Source organism: Coptis chinensis, chromosome 2, assembly GCF_015680905.1.
Source record: "Coptis chinensis isolate HL-2020 chromosome 2, ASM1568090v1, whole genome shotgun sequence".
Classification (NCBI taxonomy): domain Eukaryota; kingdom Viridiplantae; phylum Streptophyta; class Magnoliopsida; order Ranunculales; family Ranunculaceae; genus Coptis; species Coptis chinensis.
In genome coordinates, this window is record NC_141457.1 from 9,884,201 (window position 1) to 9,897,058 (window position 12,858).

The 12,858-nt window shown below is 38.0% G+C and overlaps 2 protein-coding genes and 1 long non-coding RNA gene across 5 annotated transcripts; all 3 read right to left on the reverse strand.

Annotated features, from left to right (window-relative positions):
• Positions 1-263: 263 nt before the first annotated feature.
• On the reverse strand, positions 264-1,617 carry LOC147514788 (uncharacterized). The gene is made up of 2 exons (XR_015213290.1): positions 1,391-1,617; positions 264-769 (listed from the first exon to the last, which is right to left on the reverse strand). It is a non-coding gene; the product is annotated as an uncharacterized LOC147514788 (long non-coding RNA).
• Positions 1,618-1,916: 299 nt separating this feature from the next.
• LOC147514789 (uncharacterized) lies at positions 1,917-7,432 on the reverse strand. Of its 2 annotated transcripts, none has more exons than XM_086585168.1 (12): positions 5,057-7,432; positions 4,841-4,969; positions 4,545-4,730; positions 4,395-4,444; positions 4,156-4,283; positions 3,830-3,994; positions 3,396-3,630; positions 3,189-3,289; positions 2,753-2,874; positions 2,620-2,663; positions 2,436-2,543; positions 1,917-2,292 (listed from the first exon to the last, which is right to left on the reverse strand). In XM_086585168.1, the coding sequence occupies exons 1-12, from the start codon at positions 7,292-7,294 to the stop codon at positions 2,142-2,144; spliced, it is 3,657 nt and encodes a 1,218-aa protein (XP_086441294.1). In that variant the 5' UTR covers positions 7,295-7,432; the 3' UTR covers positions 1,917-2,141. The 2 variants fall into 2 exon arrangements, with proteins under 2 accessions (XP_086441294.1, XP_086441291.1); XM_086585165.1 differs by having other exon boundaries at positions 3,830-4,024.
• Positions 7,433-8,467: 1,035 nt separating this feature from the next.
• Positions 8,468-10,573, reverse strand: LOC147514790 (uncharacterized). 2 transcript variants are annotated; one of them, XM_086585178.1, is made up of 4 exons: positions 10,368-10,526; positions 10,105-10,171; positions 8,933-9,150; positions 8,468-8,750 (listed from the first exon to the last, which is right to left on the reverse strand). In XM_086585178.1, the coding sequence occupies exons 3-4, from the start codon at positions 9,119-9,121 to the stop codon at positions 8,646-8,648; spliced, it is 294 nt and encodes a 97-aa protein (XP_086441304.1). In that variant the 5' UTR covers positions 9,122-9,150; positions 10,105-10,171; positions 10,368-10,526; the 3' UTR covers positions 8,468-8,645. The 2 variants fall into 2 exon arrangements, with proteins under 2 accessions (XP_086441304.1, XP_086441299.1); XM_086585173.1 differs by lacking the exon at positions 10,105-10,171 and having other exon boundaries at positions 10,368-10,573.
• Positions 10,574-12,858: the final 2,285 nt, after the last annotated feature.

A 12,858-nucleotide genomic window follows, 5' to 3' on the forward strand; every position in this document is an offset into this window, starting at 1 on the left:
AAGTAAACGCAATACGTTTAGGCGGTAAGAAGAAAAAAAATTGGTTTTACATAGTGAGGCTTTTGAAGTTGAAGTGGTTAAGGCTGAAGTATGCGTGCATGTGATGCAGTGGTGAAAGATCTTGTTGAAGCTGGTGCTACGCTTGAAACTTTACAACAACGGATCATGATGCAGGCTTATTTTACTGTCCCAGTTATGGGCGTGCTGCTGCTGGATTGTTGTTAATCTGTTACTTCTCTTTTCAGTTTTTCTCTTCATATTATATGTAACGATTTCACATAAAGCAACAAAAAATAAAATAAAAGAAACAATGTGAGACTTGAACAACACGACACTTGAGTTCCAAAGAACCAAAAGTTAAAACATTTATAACAATAATAAGTAATATTCAAACTTTTTTTCTCTGGCGTTCTCCTCACAACCCTTTTTCTTCTGTTCAATGGTTTCGTTTTCAGTAGGTTTCGGCCACTTCCGAGATTCAAAAACATGTGAACGGTCGACTCGTTTCGAATGTTGTACTCTGCAAGCGTACGATCATCTTCCAATACTTTACGCCCACCTTCCAATTGTTTATCTACAAAAATCAGTTTTTGAAAAGGGGGAGGAATACCTCTCTCGGCTTCAATCTTAGCCTTGATTTTATAAATGGTGTCACTGCTTTCAACTTCAAGACTAGTGGTTTCCCGTGTTAGGCTTGTCACGAATATCTGCATCATCCTTGTCTCTTCTTCTTCTTCTTTCCCAGCATTCTTATTAATTAAAAAGTCTCCTGAACTTATTAAAAAGAGATAGTGAACAACGTCTATAAGGACTCGGATTCGAGCCGGTTTCTAAATATCGGTCACATTTATCTATTATACACTTCTCCATCGAGCAGTGACTCTCTCACCTTCTCAAAATTAAATACCATTGTTTTCGTACAACTGAATCTGCTCCCCCTACTTTTAATCATTTTGGGTTCACCTATTCGCAGGCCTATTTGTTTGTATACAACACTCCAAACTGATGGTGTTAGTTGACTTGGTTCAACTACTAATATCAACTAGTATAAATCGTCATTAGTAACTCAAGAGTGTAACAAACGTGATAAAATAACCACAATTTAGTTTAATGAGAGTGTTTCACACTTCATTTATTGTGTTTAATACAGTAGCTATGTCTATGAGGGTTGATTAGTTATTTCCTTGCAGTTTGCATACTATGAGTACTCTGTCAGTTATTAACATTCTGTGTCAACCATGTACCCGCCTTGTTGAGGTACCATGTGCAAAAAACTCTGGTTATTTGATATTGATTTTGTAATCCAAAAAGACGTACAGAAAAAACATAATAATAAGAAAGCCAAGATTTATCCACTGTTTCATCCACCAAGACCACAATAATCACATACCTTTTGTCCAAATAGAACACAGCGAGATCAAAAGTGGAAGCGAAATTGTCAATCGTTGCCACGATTACTAGAAAGGAGGTTTGGTTTTCACACAATAAAACCCTATGTAAGCTTAGTGTTTTGGAAGAAAAGTGAGTATGAGAGTTTTTGGAGTAGTCCTACGTTGGTTTTACTTTCCCCTTTTATAGAGAGAGAGTGATACATACATATCTAAAGTGATACTTATCTCAATCTCAACAAGTAGAGTTTTGCTTTACTTGGAGACTTGAGTTTTGATCCTAGCACATAACCCATGTCTTACATTAACATTCCAGCGTCAAGACTAGCTAGCATTTACATATTATTACACATAGCATAGCACCTCGAAGATCCATCTGATGAGATAGTCTCAACTCTCAAGTGTGCTCTACGCCTTTACTCCTCATTTAGGTACAGTTTGCGAAGACAGCTTAAAGGGTATTCCAGACTAATATATGGTTAGATCATTGCAAGCTGTAATGGGAGCAACCCAATGGTCAGTAAAAAAAGTACCAAAGGTTTCCCAGAATTTTTTTTCTTTATGATTGAATGTATACTAGAATTGGTACATAGTACGCACCCACAAATAGGGAATCTGCCATTTCATATAGGCCAATACAACAATAAGATCATCTTTCTTTAAGAGTACTCCTTTCTTTAATATCAAACACTTTGATCCTACGATAACAGGCGCAAGGCATCAAGACTCTCTAAATCTTCTAACGACTTCTGTTTAATTCGGAGTCTGCAGTAAGTCGTAGTGGTTATTCTTCCGATGAAAATACAACATAATAAGTGCCTTCCCTTCCTCTTTGTACTCTTCCCCGTAGTCTGTTAGTTTCTTATATCCAATTATGCCATCCTGAAAGACAGATATTGGTGCCCTGCATGCACGAAAAAATTACCAATGTCAAATTTGTCCTTCAGAAATATATTATAAACTTAAAATAGACCAGCACAAAAGAGAGTTCTGAGAGCTCCCTTTTTTTTAGGAAAAAACCATGCAAATAATGTTTTTGAGAGTTACCGAAGAACATGGGCTGCCATCAGAAGCTCAGGTTCCCCTCCCCAACTTCTAGGTTTCCTTATATGGTCCAAGTAATCTTCCAAACTTCCTTCAGCTTCTTCAATACGCCTAAATACAACCAGGGGAAATGATTAGGCGCAACTACAAAAATGACTTAGTAGAGCTCAATGAATTAAAATCTTACATGACTGCAGGTTCACTGCGCCTCTTTACTAGCTCGTCCGCAACCTAAACATTGTCGCAAAAAAGTCAATAGTAAATTGCTAATCTTTCTATGAGAGAATATGATAACTGAGTGTGAAGCATAAGGTACTAACCCGCATTCTCAGGTCATCTGCAAGGACTCCTTGGAAATCTTCATCAGGAGCCTCTTCTCCATTTCTTAGGCGAAAACCAAGTGCCACAGCTCTAAAAAGACATCGACCATCACCTATTATAACTGCAATCGAGAATATTATTCCATCTCAGGGAACGATTTTTCAATAATTTAACACATCAGAACACTTAGATATCGAGCGTGAAGAAGAAGGGAGAGAAAATGAATGCCAATGAGATAAACAACTGGTTCATAAATGCCATATACCTGCCATTTATTGTTGGTTATGATTTTTTAAAAGAAGTCAAAGGATATGCGTGCATGGCATCATTTGTTAGAAAATTTACGAAGTGTCAGCACCAATCATGTTGGGAAATTCCGACATTGAGCATGGATGGCGAAAAGTTGATTTTAAAATGTTGAATCAGGAAGCTTACAAGTTCGATTCGCTTGTATCTCTCCCAATTGTGATAGCTCTCCCTGTTTGTCCAAGTTCTCGCCTGGCAGTGCAGTTATATTCTCAAGATCTGTATGATGACTGCAGGAAAATATATAACCAAACACTTAAATACAAAACTTCAATGCTTCCAAGTATTAAAAGTTGTGCGTGATGTACCAGGTAAGAGCATCAGGGAGATACTTACTCTTCTTCTGCAGTTCCATGGAGGAGCGATTGATCATTGCAATCAGGAATCCAATCTGCTGCGGGATTACGAGATTCACTATGTGAATCGATCGTTGGATCATTGTAAGCATTAATGGCAGACACCCAGCGGTCATGAAGAACCTGAGCAAGAAGCGGATCACCTAACCATGTAACGTTCTTGTACAGAAGCTTTCTACTACCACGTTCTGCTTGATCTAAGGTGGAAACATCCTCTGCACAAGATTGCTTCATATCAAATCCCTAACCCCAGTAATAGCTGTATGATTTGACTACTCTTACAAGCTTTAGACATGCATGCAAGGTTTATTAGAAAGTTTTACTAAGTTTCTGCACCAATCTTGTTGGGCAATTCTGACAAGGAACATAAATTGCTTGAAAGTTTATTCTAAAATGTTGGAGCAGGAAGCTTACGAGTGGGAACCGTTGCTGCCTCTTGCATTTCCAATTGTGATTGCTCTTCCTGTTTCTCGAAGTCCTCAACAAACTGAGCAGCTTCACATAACGATCGACGCATTATCTCTTTCTGAATATGGCTATTGCTACCAGCTTCTGTGTTATCTACACTGGAAACATCCTCTGCACAAGATTGCTTCAACGTATGAGGATCTGTATTGATCAGATAATATGACTCTTCTTGTAGAATTTCAATTGAAGAAAACAGCATTTTGGTTTCTTACAGTTAGCATAAAGTGAATGGCTTGAAATTTATAAAAACAATGTTGGAGCAAGAAGCTTACGAGTGGGAATTACTGCTCCCTCTTTTAATCCCCGTTGGTATGGTTCTCCCTGTTGGTCCATGTCCTCGCCGGGCAATGCTTCTGCACTCCCAAGATCTGTATGACCATCTGAAGCAACAGAAGAACGACTGCAGGAAAATACATGAAACTACGTCATATAAAAAACAATGTAGTACAAGAGTTCGTGTATTAAAACTTGTACGTGATGTGCCGTGTAAGAGCGTGATGGATGCACATACTCTTGCTCTGAAGTTCCTTGGAGGGGCAATCGATCGTTGGCATCAGAAGTCTGGAATTATGAAATGTATTAGCCCCAAGTGATGTACGAATCAGTAATATGACAATAGCCCCATCAAAAGAAAAGGTACAAGAACTAAAACTCTTACGACCTTTAGCCCCGACCTTCTTCTGCCTCTCTTATTCTTTGTCTTTGAGATCTTCCTGGTTGGTTTCGGTTGTTTGCCACCCGCATCGTTACTCTTCTGCTTCTCATTCTGAAGTTGATCTAAAATTGCTTTCTCTGCAGCCTCAGATATCTCAATTGCATCTTTATCAGCAAGCTCCTTCAAAAGTTCCTACATAGAAAATGTAACATCAGTTTTGTCAACAGAAAACTACAAAATGTAACTTCATACATAGAAAACAAGAATTAGAATAAGGGACTATTAGATAAATCAGAAAATACCTGAAGGTATGACTTTACTAGAGGCAGCAAAATTTCCCTGTAATCATTATAAGAATTTAGGGTGATATTATTGGTTATTCGACTCTCATCTTCCCAAATTGACATCATCCTCGCACCAGTTTCTATGAGCTGCAGAATAAGAGCATAGAGATATTAGAATAAAACTGTTTCACGGTTTGTCTTTTACAGAACAACAAACTGCTAAACCACACCCACCTCAAAATCTGCCCTTCTTCTCACTCTCTCAATTGCCCCTTCAACCTCAATAGCATCTTCATCCAGATCTTTCTGCAACTTAAAACCCATATCTTTCGAACTTTCCCAATCACAAATAGTGTTAATGGCCCTATTCCGACTTTGCTCCCGAGAGATATGTTTTTTGAGTTCTGCTTCCTCAATAACAGTTGATATTGCCTTCAACTCGCACTTATTTCTCCTGGAAGCATCATTTCCCTTCTCAAGCTCCTGATGCCGGCTCCTAAGGACTGTCTTATAACTTTGATGGTCATTGTCGCTAGCAGACTTCCTTTTGACCGCTTCTTCGAGGCAGAGACCCGTGATAGCCTTTAAAGCTTCCTTGTAGCTCAGCTTGTCAAGTTTTTCTTCACACGTTCTCAGTAAGATGTTATATGTGTTCTGGAGCTCCCTAAGAAGTTCCTTTCCACAATTTACCTTGTTTTCTTTGCGCCATGTCCATGACATTAACTGCTCCTCAATAGACAGATATTCAAAGATCAAAGTTAACAAAGCATCGCTATTGGGTGATACACTGTCATCTATCTCAGGAGCATAAGTTGCTGATGAAGCATTTTTATCAATATGCGAACTCTTCTCAGTGTATGTTCCCGAAGTACTTCCGCCTTGAAGTGAATTTTTCCCAAAAAGGAGACATAAGGAGTCACCGTTAAGGAGAATTCTATCTTCAATTAGATCCATGGTTATAGGCATGGGAATTTTACGAATGGCACTGTTGTTCTTATACAATTCTTGTAGCTCCTTGAAAAATTCATGGACAGTGTCAAGTTCAGACGCTCCCAGCATGCAGATGCAGAAGTGTGTTTTGTCCAAGCCGACTTGGCGAAATTTGTCCCCTAGACCAGGATGAAGATCTTCTATATTTTTCATAGTGTATTCAATCACCATGTCCATATGTTCTGCTGCCAAATTTGTACCTTGCAGAAGCTTTTGAATGAGTTCAAGGGAGTCCTTTCGCTCATGATCATCAGATACTGGCCACTTCTCTGTGGTTGCCCATTCCCAGGGATTACTTTTTCTCAATTCAGAGTTCCACTGGGCTTCAACTATAGGCAATGCAGCAGAAGTATTTATCGGTATCCAAGTTCTACCCTTAATCGCCGCTTTCCAATATCTATCAAGTGCTAAACACTGGACAGAACCCTGTTCTGTTGACAATACCTCAATGTGATTTTTCTCCATAAGATGCTCAATATGCAATCTATCATTAGCAAATGGCTTACTACAGCAACAGCACATCCGAAATTTCCAGTTACTATTCTCCCTAACAAAAGCCAGAGCTTCTGATATAACATCCCTTGCCCGTTTATCCTTTTGTTTACTATAATAATCCAAAAGATGTTTAGTACTCACCTCAAGCAAATTTTTCATCTGATCTTGACTCAAAGAGCGGAAATAAGGTGCTATCTTTTGCTTCTTTTGCCACCCAGACAAAAAGTTCTGTGTGTTCTTCTTCTGCATAAGTCGTTCCATTCGAGGACAATGTGAAACTGGCCCAGATGGGTTATCTACTCCAAACAAGTCCGCTGCAGTAACTTGTTTCTCCTTCCTTCGCTCTTCTTTCGTCTTAGTTGTCTTCTTGAATTGACCCTCCAATGGATCATCTAAGATCTTCTTTCCCTTTTCTTCATTTTCAAGATCATCCGTCGTATTCGCTGTTTCTGAAGTAGTACTACTACTACGTCCCCAAACACGATCAGAAAGATCAGAAAGTTGTTTCTTCACTTTAACAATCCTTTCTTGAGGAGATGAAATTTTCATTATACCCTCATCTTGAATAATACCTTCACTTGGATCAATTGGTTCATCTATCGCATATGCTCTATTGCATTCAGCAGAAATCTTTTCAATCCCATCAGGAGTACTACCTAAAGTTTCATAAAGTAAATTTGCGTAGCATAAAAAGAACTCAAGTGATCTATGTGATGAAGAAGCAGCCATTCTTGCTGACTCAACAGCATTCTTGAGGCATTTTTTCTTCTTCTTCCTAACTGTACACATATCAGCAAGATTTTTATATATCGCTGCTTGAATTCTATAAAGATCGCCGCATGCGTTCGCGTAACGTTTGAATTTAGATAGAGATTTCTCAATAAGAGAAAGAGCTTTGCTGTGATCTCCTCTTTGATGTACATTGAGAGCATTTTGGGCTTGTTTCTTGATCTCTGAAAGATCAGGTTCATCTTTCTTCTTCGCCATTGAAAGCTAGTTTGAATGTTTTTGGTTGAATAATGTAACAAAGAAGAAGAGGAAGAAGGTGATGATGACGAAAGATTCTAGAAGGGTTCTGTTTGGTTGTGTGAGAAGTAGTTGTGTTTCGAATGTTTTTCATGGCTCGCTCTTGTTATAAATCTGTTATTGGCGGTTGAAGCAGTTAAATGGATATAACCGCTATTTGTGGCAACTCGAGTCCAGCTGTCCAAGATTCTAGCAAACTATACACGTGACGTAATCCTACTTTCATGGACTTGAGAGTAAACCCCTCATTTCTCTCAAATTTTGAACTTTTATACTGATGTCCGGCGAAGAAAGTTTGTGTCGACTATTTTATAAAGCCCAAAAAAAGGGGCTAAGCATGCCTGGTGCTGGGTGACTATTAGAAACAGTGACTTAACTGGAAGTAGTTAGTGAGGGGGGAGAACGGTGAACCCATCTTTGCAAAAGTGGGGTGCAGGGAGGAATTGCTAATTACCTCCTCTGAAGTCCAGCACTTGGAATGGTCGCCAAAGTGACTTTTTTATGTTGTTTTTTCCCTTCATTTCTTTCCATCCAAGTTTCTTCAACTAATTAATCTATCGTTTTGAGACACTACATCGCAGGACTGAGACTAAAACAAATTGTACTTCTTAGAAAACACAGACGAAAATAGTAGTATGTTCTATGGTACCAATTTTTTTTTTTTTTTTTTTTTTTTAAATAGCTAGGGGTTACGGATGCCCCAACCTTTTATATACTCAAGAACGCAAGTACAGTTTTTGAAATAGCTATGGTACCAATTAGGACGCTGTTCGCTGTCCCACTTTGCAAGCGTTGAGAGTTCATGACATATTTTACCTCCCAAAGTGAAATGACAGAGGAGTCGGACTTTTAATTTACAAGTCATCTTTGTAATTGTTAAATACCCAAAAAAAAGGGGGTGGGGATTCGCAAAGTGTAACTCTGCCATTACCAACTGCTCAGGAGGCACCTATATGAATCTCGTTCCACATTTGTATCATAAGTTCAGGAAGCATCAAGCATTACAACAGGCAATCAAACTATGTTGAAAGTCCCGGACTCCAAAAGAAGATGAAAATTTAAATGAAATTCTAAAAATAATATATAATGCTCAATGACATACCTCATCTGTAAAAACTATTTAAACATGCATGCTCCAAAGTAAGTTCAGTGTCTTCCATTGCAAGTTTCTATTAAGAAGACAAAAGTGCATAGCATCCATCATATGAAGTAGGCAACAGTGAGGAACAACAGATGACGCAAGAGGTTATGGAAATTTAAAATTACATATGAAATCGAGTGTCACTATGAGATCCTTAGCGAGATATATGTTTTAGTCGGCAACACTTGTTTTAAGCGGAAGAAGACTTTCAACTTCTTTAACAGCCGCATTCTGCTCTGCATTCCTCTCAGCAACCACCTTTGACATTCCAAACATCTGAAATGCATCATAAATAGGTGTCAACAACACGTGCACAACATACATAAAGCAGAAGAATCAGATTATTGGCAGAAGAATCAGATTAGTGGCAAAAGAAGCTAACCAGGTGACTCTTAAACAAAAATCTGAATGTTTATCAAAAAACCAAAAAAAAACAAAAATCTGAACAAGTTACTAGCCTTCTGAATAGTCTTCTTAAAACAAGTTTTATGCTCATCCATTGAAGCATTTACAAACTCATCCAGATGCTCTTTAATATCTTGCAGGAAAGTGGCATCATCAGATTTTTTCTTACGACAAGATGTCTGGACTTGGGGCGTGACAGTTGATGACGGCTGTGATTCAGGTTCACTTATCTGAGCTGCCATTCTTGGTAAACTGACTGGATGACTTCTACCTGGAAAAGGTTATATCAGTATGATGAAAAGAACATAGTAAAGGGAACATCAAAAGATGGGCCACGACTACTCGACACATTGTAATTCATTGCATTGACGATTTGGTTAATGCTTATGGCCAGCTTGATCTACTTCCCAAGACTGCGGGTCCCAAATCTGGGTTTGATTGGCTTAAAGCCTTAAAGAAATACCTTTCTTAAGGGTCATGTGTTGCCTTTGGCAAAATTGATGAAGTGTTAACAGTATCCAAAAAACAAATCTTCAAATAATTTGTTGCAACCTCCAAACAATCTACTCCTTATACATACAGCCTGCAACTCCGCAGAGCATACCAAGCAGGGCCAACTAACAATAACCGTGTCTAGGAGGTTCCATCCATAATCTGCAAGCGCCTAATTAAAATCTACAAAAAGCTATACTGGAACAACCAGTTGAAATTACTAGAGTTAAACTCCTGAATGTAATGCTTAAAGAAATCCAGTGAAATGCTAGGATAATCTCCTTAGTTTTTCTTCCTAAACGGTGAAAAGCAATGTCGGACTAGTGCACAACCTGGCACATCCGATGCCAGCTCTTAAAGTATCACCAAAACTTTGAGTATATATGGTCCTAGCATCCCGTGGTATGAGCAACCCTCAAAGAAAAAAAAAAAGTAAAATATAAAAAAAACCAATTGCAAGGGTTCGCCAATACTTGGGCCAACACCATCACAACAAACCTCCAAATCTATCTCAACAACATTGCAACAACTGCCATGCCTCCACGGCAATACTACTTCTTTAGGTTTCCAATGACCAAGTTGGATGGAGCATTAGTAATCATAGGATTTTAGACAAGGAATTTTCAATCATCACATAGTTCTTAATATATTACTGTGTCAAACAATAATGACATTTAAATCAACAATTACATTTAAAACGGTGCTAATATGTCGTAAATAAATACTGTCCTACCTTAGCTAAATGTTCAATAATTTGCTCGACGCTTGAAGGTTACAGATACAATGACCCTGCTAAAAGCCTAAAACAATCCCACGTAAGCGAACGAACGGGAGAATGTAAAAATATCCACAACTCAAGTCTCTAAAGTTGAGCATGTTATTATTACATAAATATTGAAGTCACATTCACTAACATTTAATAGAAACAAATTTCAGAGCATAAAATTGACTACACGTAAATAACCCTAACAAAACCAAAAAGAAACTAATTCGTACCTGCGGATGAGAAGAGCTCTTAAGTTGGAACTTTGCGAATATGCGATTGAGGAAAGATCAAGAGGGGCTTAAGGGTCGGTGGTAATTTCAGCTTGTAGTCCAAGAAAGAAATTTGGTGATTTTGGCCGCACGTATTTAGCCACTCATGGAAACGAAATGGTCCCGCTAGCGAACCTCGTTCAATTCTATATATTGTGATACGCGGCAGATTGAACCAAAACTCGCTACTGGCCATTATTCTTGGTGGGCTTGGGTTGGGTTGGTCACTGAACCAAACTCGGTTTAGTGTATCGGGTCTTGGTTTATCCCAAACTGGTTAAACGCCCGTCTTATCTTATCTTAGTACTAGTGAATGCCCGTCCAGTCAGCACTCTATACACATTGCTTTTGAACAATGCCCCAAGAGACCATCTCTATAGTAGCATTAGATCGATGATATAACCATTTCAAATAGTTTTATACTTCATAATCATTTCATATGCATACTCAAGTGAGCTTAATGATTGCAATTCTATGCATCTCATTTCTCACAAACCAACTCATTACACACACCCTTACACATTCATTAATTCAACACATATCAGAATGAGAATGAGGAAAATAAGGGGAGAGAGTCTTCAATTAAGAGTATCAACATTTTTTTTTTTAAAAAAAATAAAAAAATTCAGCAGAGTCTCCTTTGTATTTTCAACATTTCAAAAACATAAATTATGTCATAACCTGAAAATCAAACAATACAATTCTCATAGATCAACAATACCAAAATATATAACTTCATATTTATACATAACATAAATTACTTCTAAAACTAAAAGACAACTCATTAAACATTAAAGAAGACTTTGCATACCATTTATACATAATGTTAAATGGTATCATAACTGAAATGATGGTTTAATAAGGAGAGTTTTAAGAACAAAAGCGGGTGAAATATTATACCTGGAATATTGGTTTAGGGGAGCTCTAACCAACTTTTGTGAAACTCGAGAAGCTCATGAATATCCTCTTGAACAAAAAATGGGATTTTCATTTCATCAGATGAGTGATTGTCAACAAAACCACACCATTATAGTCCTTATTGTAAGCTATTGACTCCAATCCTCTTACTTGGAAGTAAAAAATAAAATTCAAATACTGCCTAAAAAAATGGTCTTTAGATATATATTATAGTTGTACCTCTTGGCTCTATTTTTTTTTAGCATTCACAAAGTCTCCAATATTTATAAAACTCTTTGGCTAATTACGAAAAAGTATGAGACTAATATGGAAAAATCAGACAATTGGAGCACTCACATAGACTCCAGTTTTTTCTAAACTCTATTACTAATTACGAAAAAATGTGATATAAAGAAGGAAACAATCCCATCGAGAGTTTCACCGATTCTCCAACTTTTCCTAAACACTATATGTAACGCCCGTATTTTTTAATACGTATTTTTCTATTTATTAATTAATTAAATTATTTATTTTAAAAATTCGTCGGATTGGACTCGGGATACGTGGGCCCGGTTTTGGGCCCGAAGTGTTAAGGCTTGGGTTTGGGACTCAAGTATATAAACACATTTTTCTAGAAAATAGGGTTCAGTATATATAGAATAATGAAAATGGAATGCAGAGATGAAAAGCCGGATTTCGGAGGGTGGAGCACCGACGCTCGAACTTCGGAGAAATTCGTAGGAACTGTTCATACAGGTGAGTAGCTATTTTGCTATTTCACCGGAATACAGAAACCGTGTTATCGTTCATTCTTTTTCGTCATGTCTCGTTACTATTAAACTAGTTATATATATGTATTTGTTTTGAGTTATTAGAGTAACTGTCGGAACTGTTGGAACTCGGAAGTCGTCAATGGCGGCGTCGCGAGTCCAACAGCGTATTTCTGTTTGAACCGTTATTATTATGTTATACTGTTAGACTGTCGGGTTGGATATTTGGGTAAACTGTCGAAGCTTCGACAGAGCGTCAATGGTGGCAGCGAAAACCCCATGTTTTTGTTTTTTTTGTTGTTTTGCTTTAGTTGGATTTTGATGTTGTATTATTGTTGTTTGTTGGGGGTTGGAGAACGGTGGTTGGGCTGTTGGAAGCTCCCAATAGGCGTCAATGGCGCCAGACACATTACTGTCATACTGTGGTTGGAACTTTTGAAATTTTGTTTGTTTGGTTTTGTTGGTTTGAGGAATCTTTGGTGGTGGTTGTTTGATTGAGTGTTTAGGAGTGGTGGTCGATGCTGCCAAAGCTTGGTTGGAGGCGTTAATGGCGGTGGACGAACCGGTGGTTGGGCTGTTTTTGGTTTAAATTGGTTGGTGTGTTTTGTGATGATGTGTTGTGGGGTTGGTTAGTGGTGTTTGAGTGTGTGTGAGGGCTGAAAATGGTGGCGGTTGGAAGCCTGTAACAAGCGCTAATGGAGGTCGCGATTTCAGATATAGATTTAGGAAGAGTTTTGATTTTTTTATGATTTTCGGTTTTTGCTTTTGTTAAAGGTGTTGGGTTT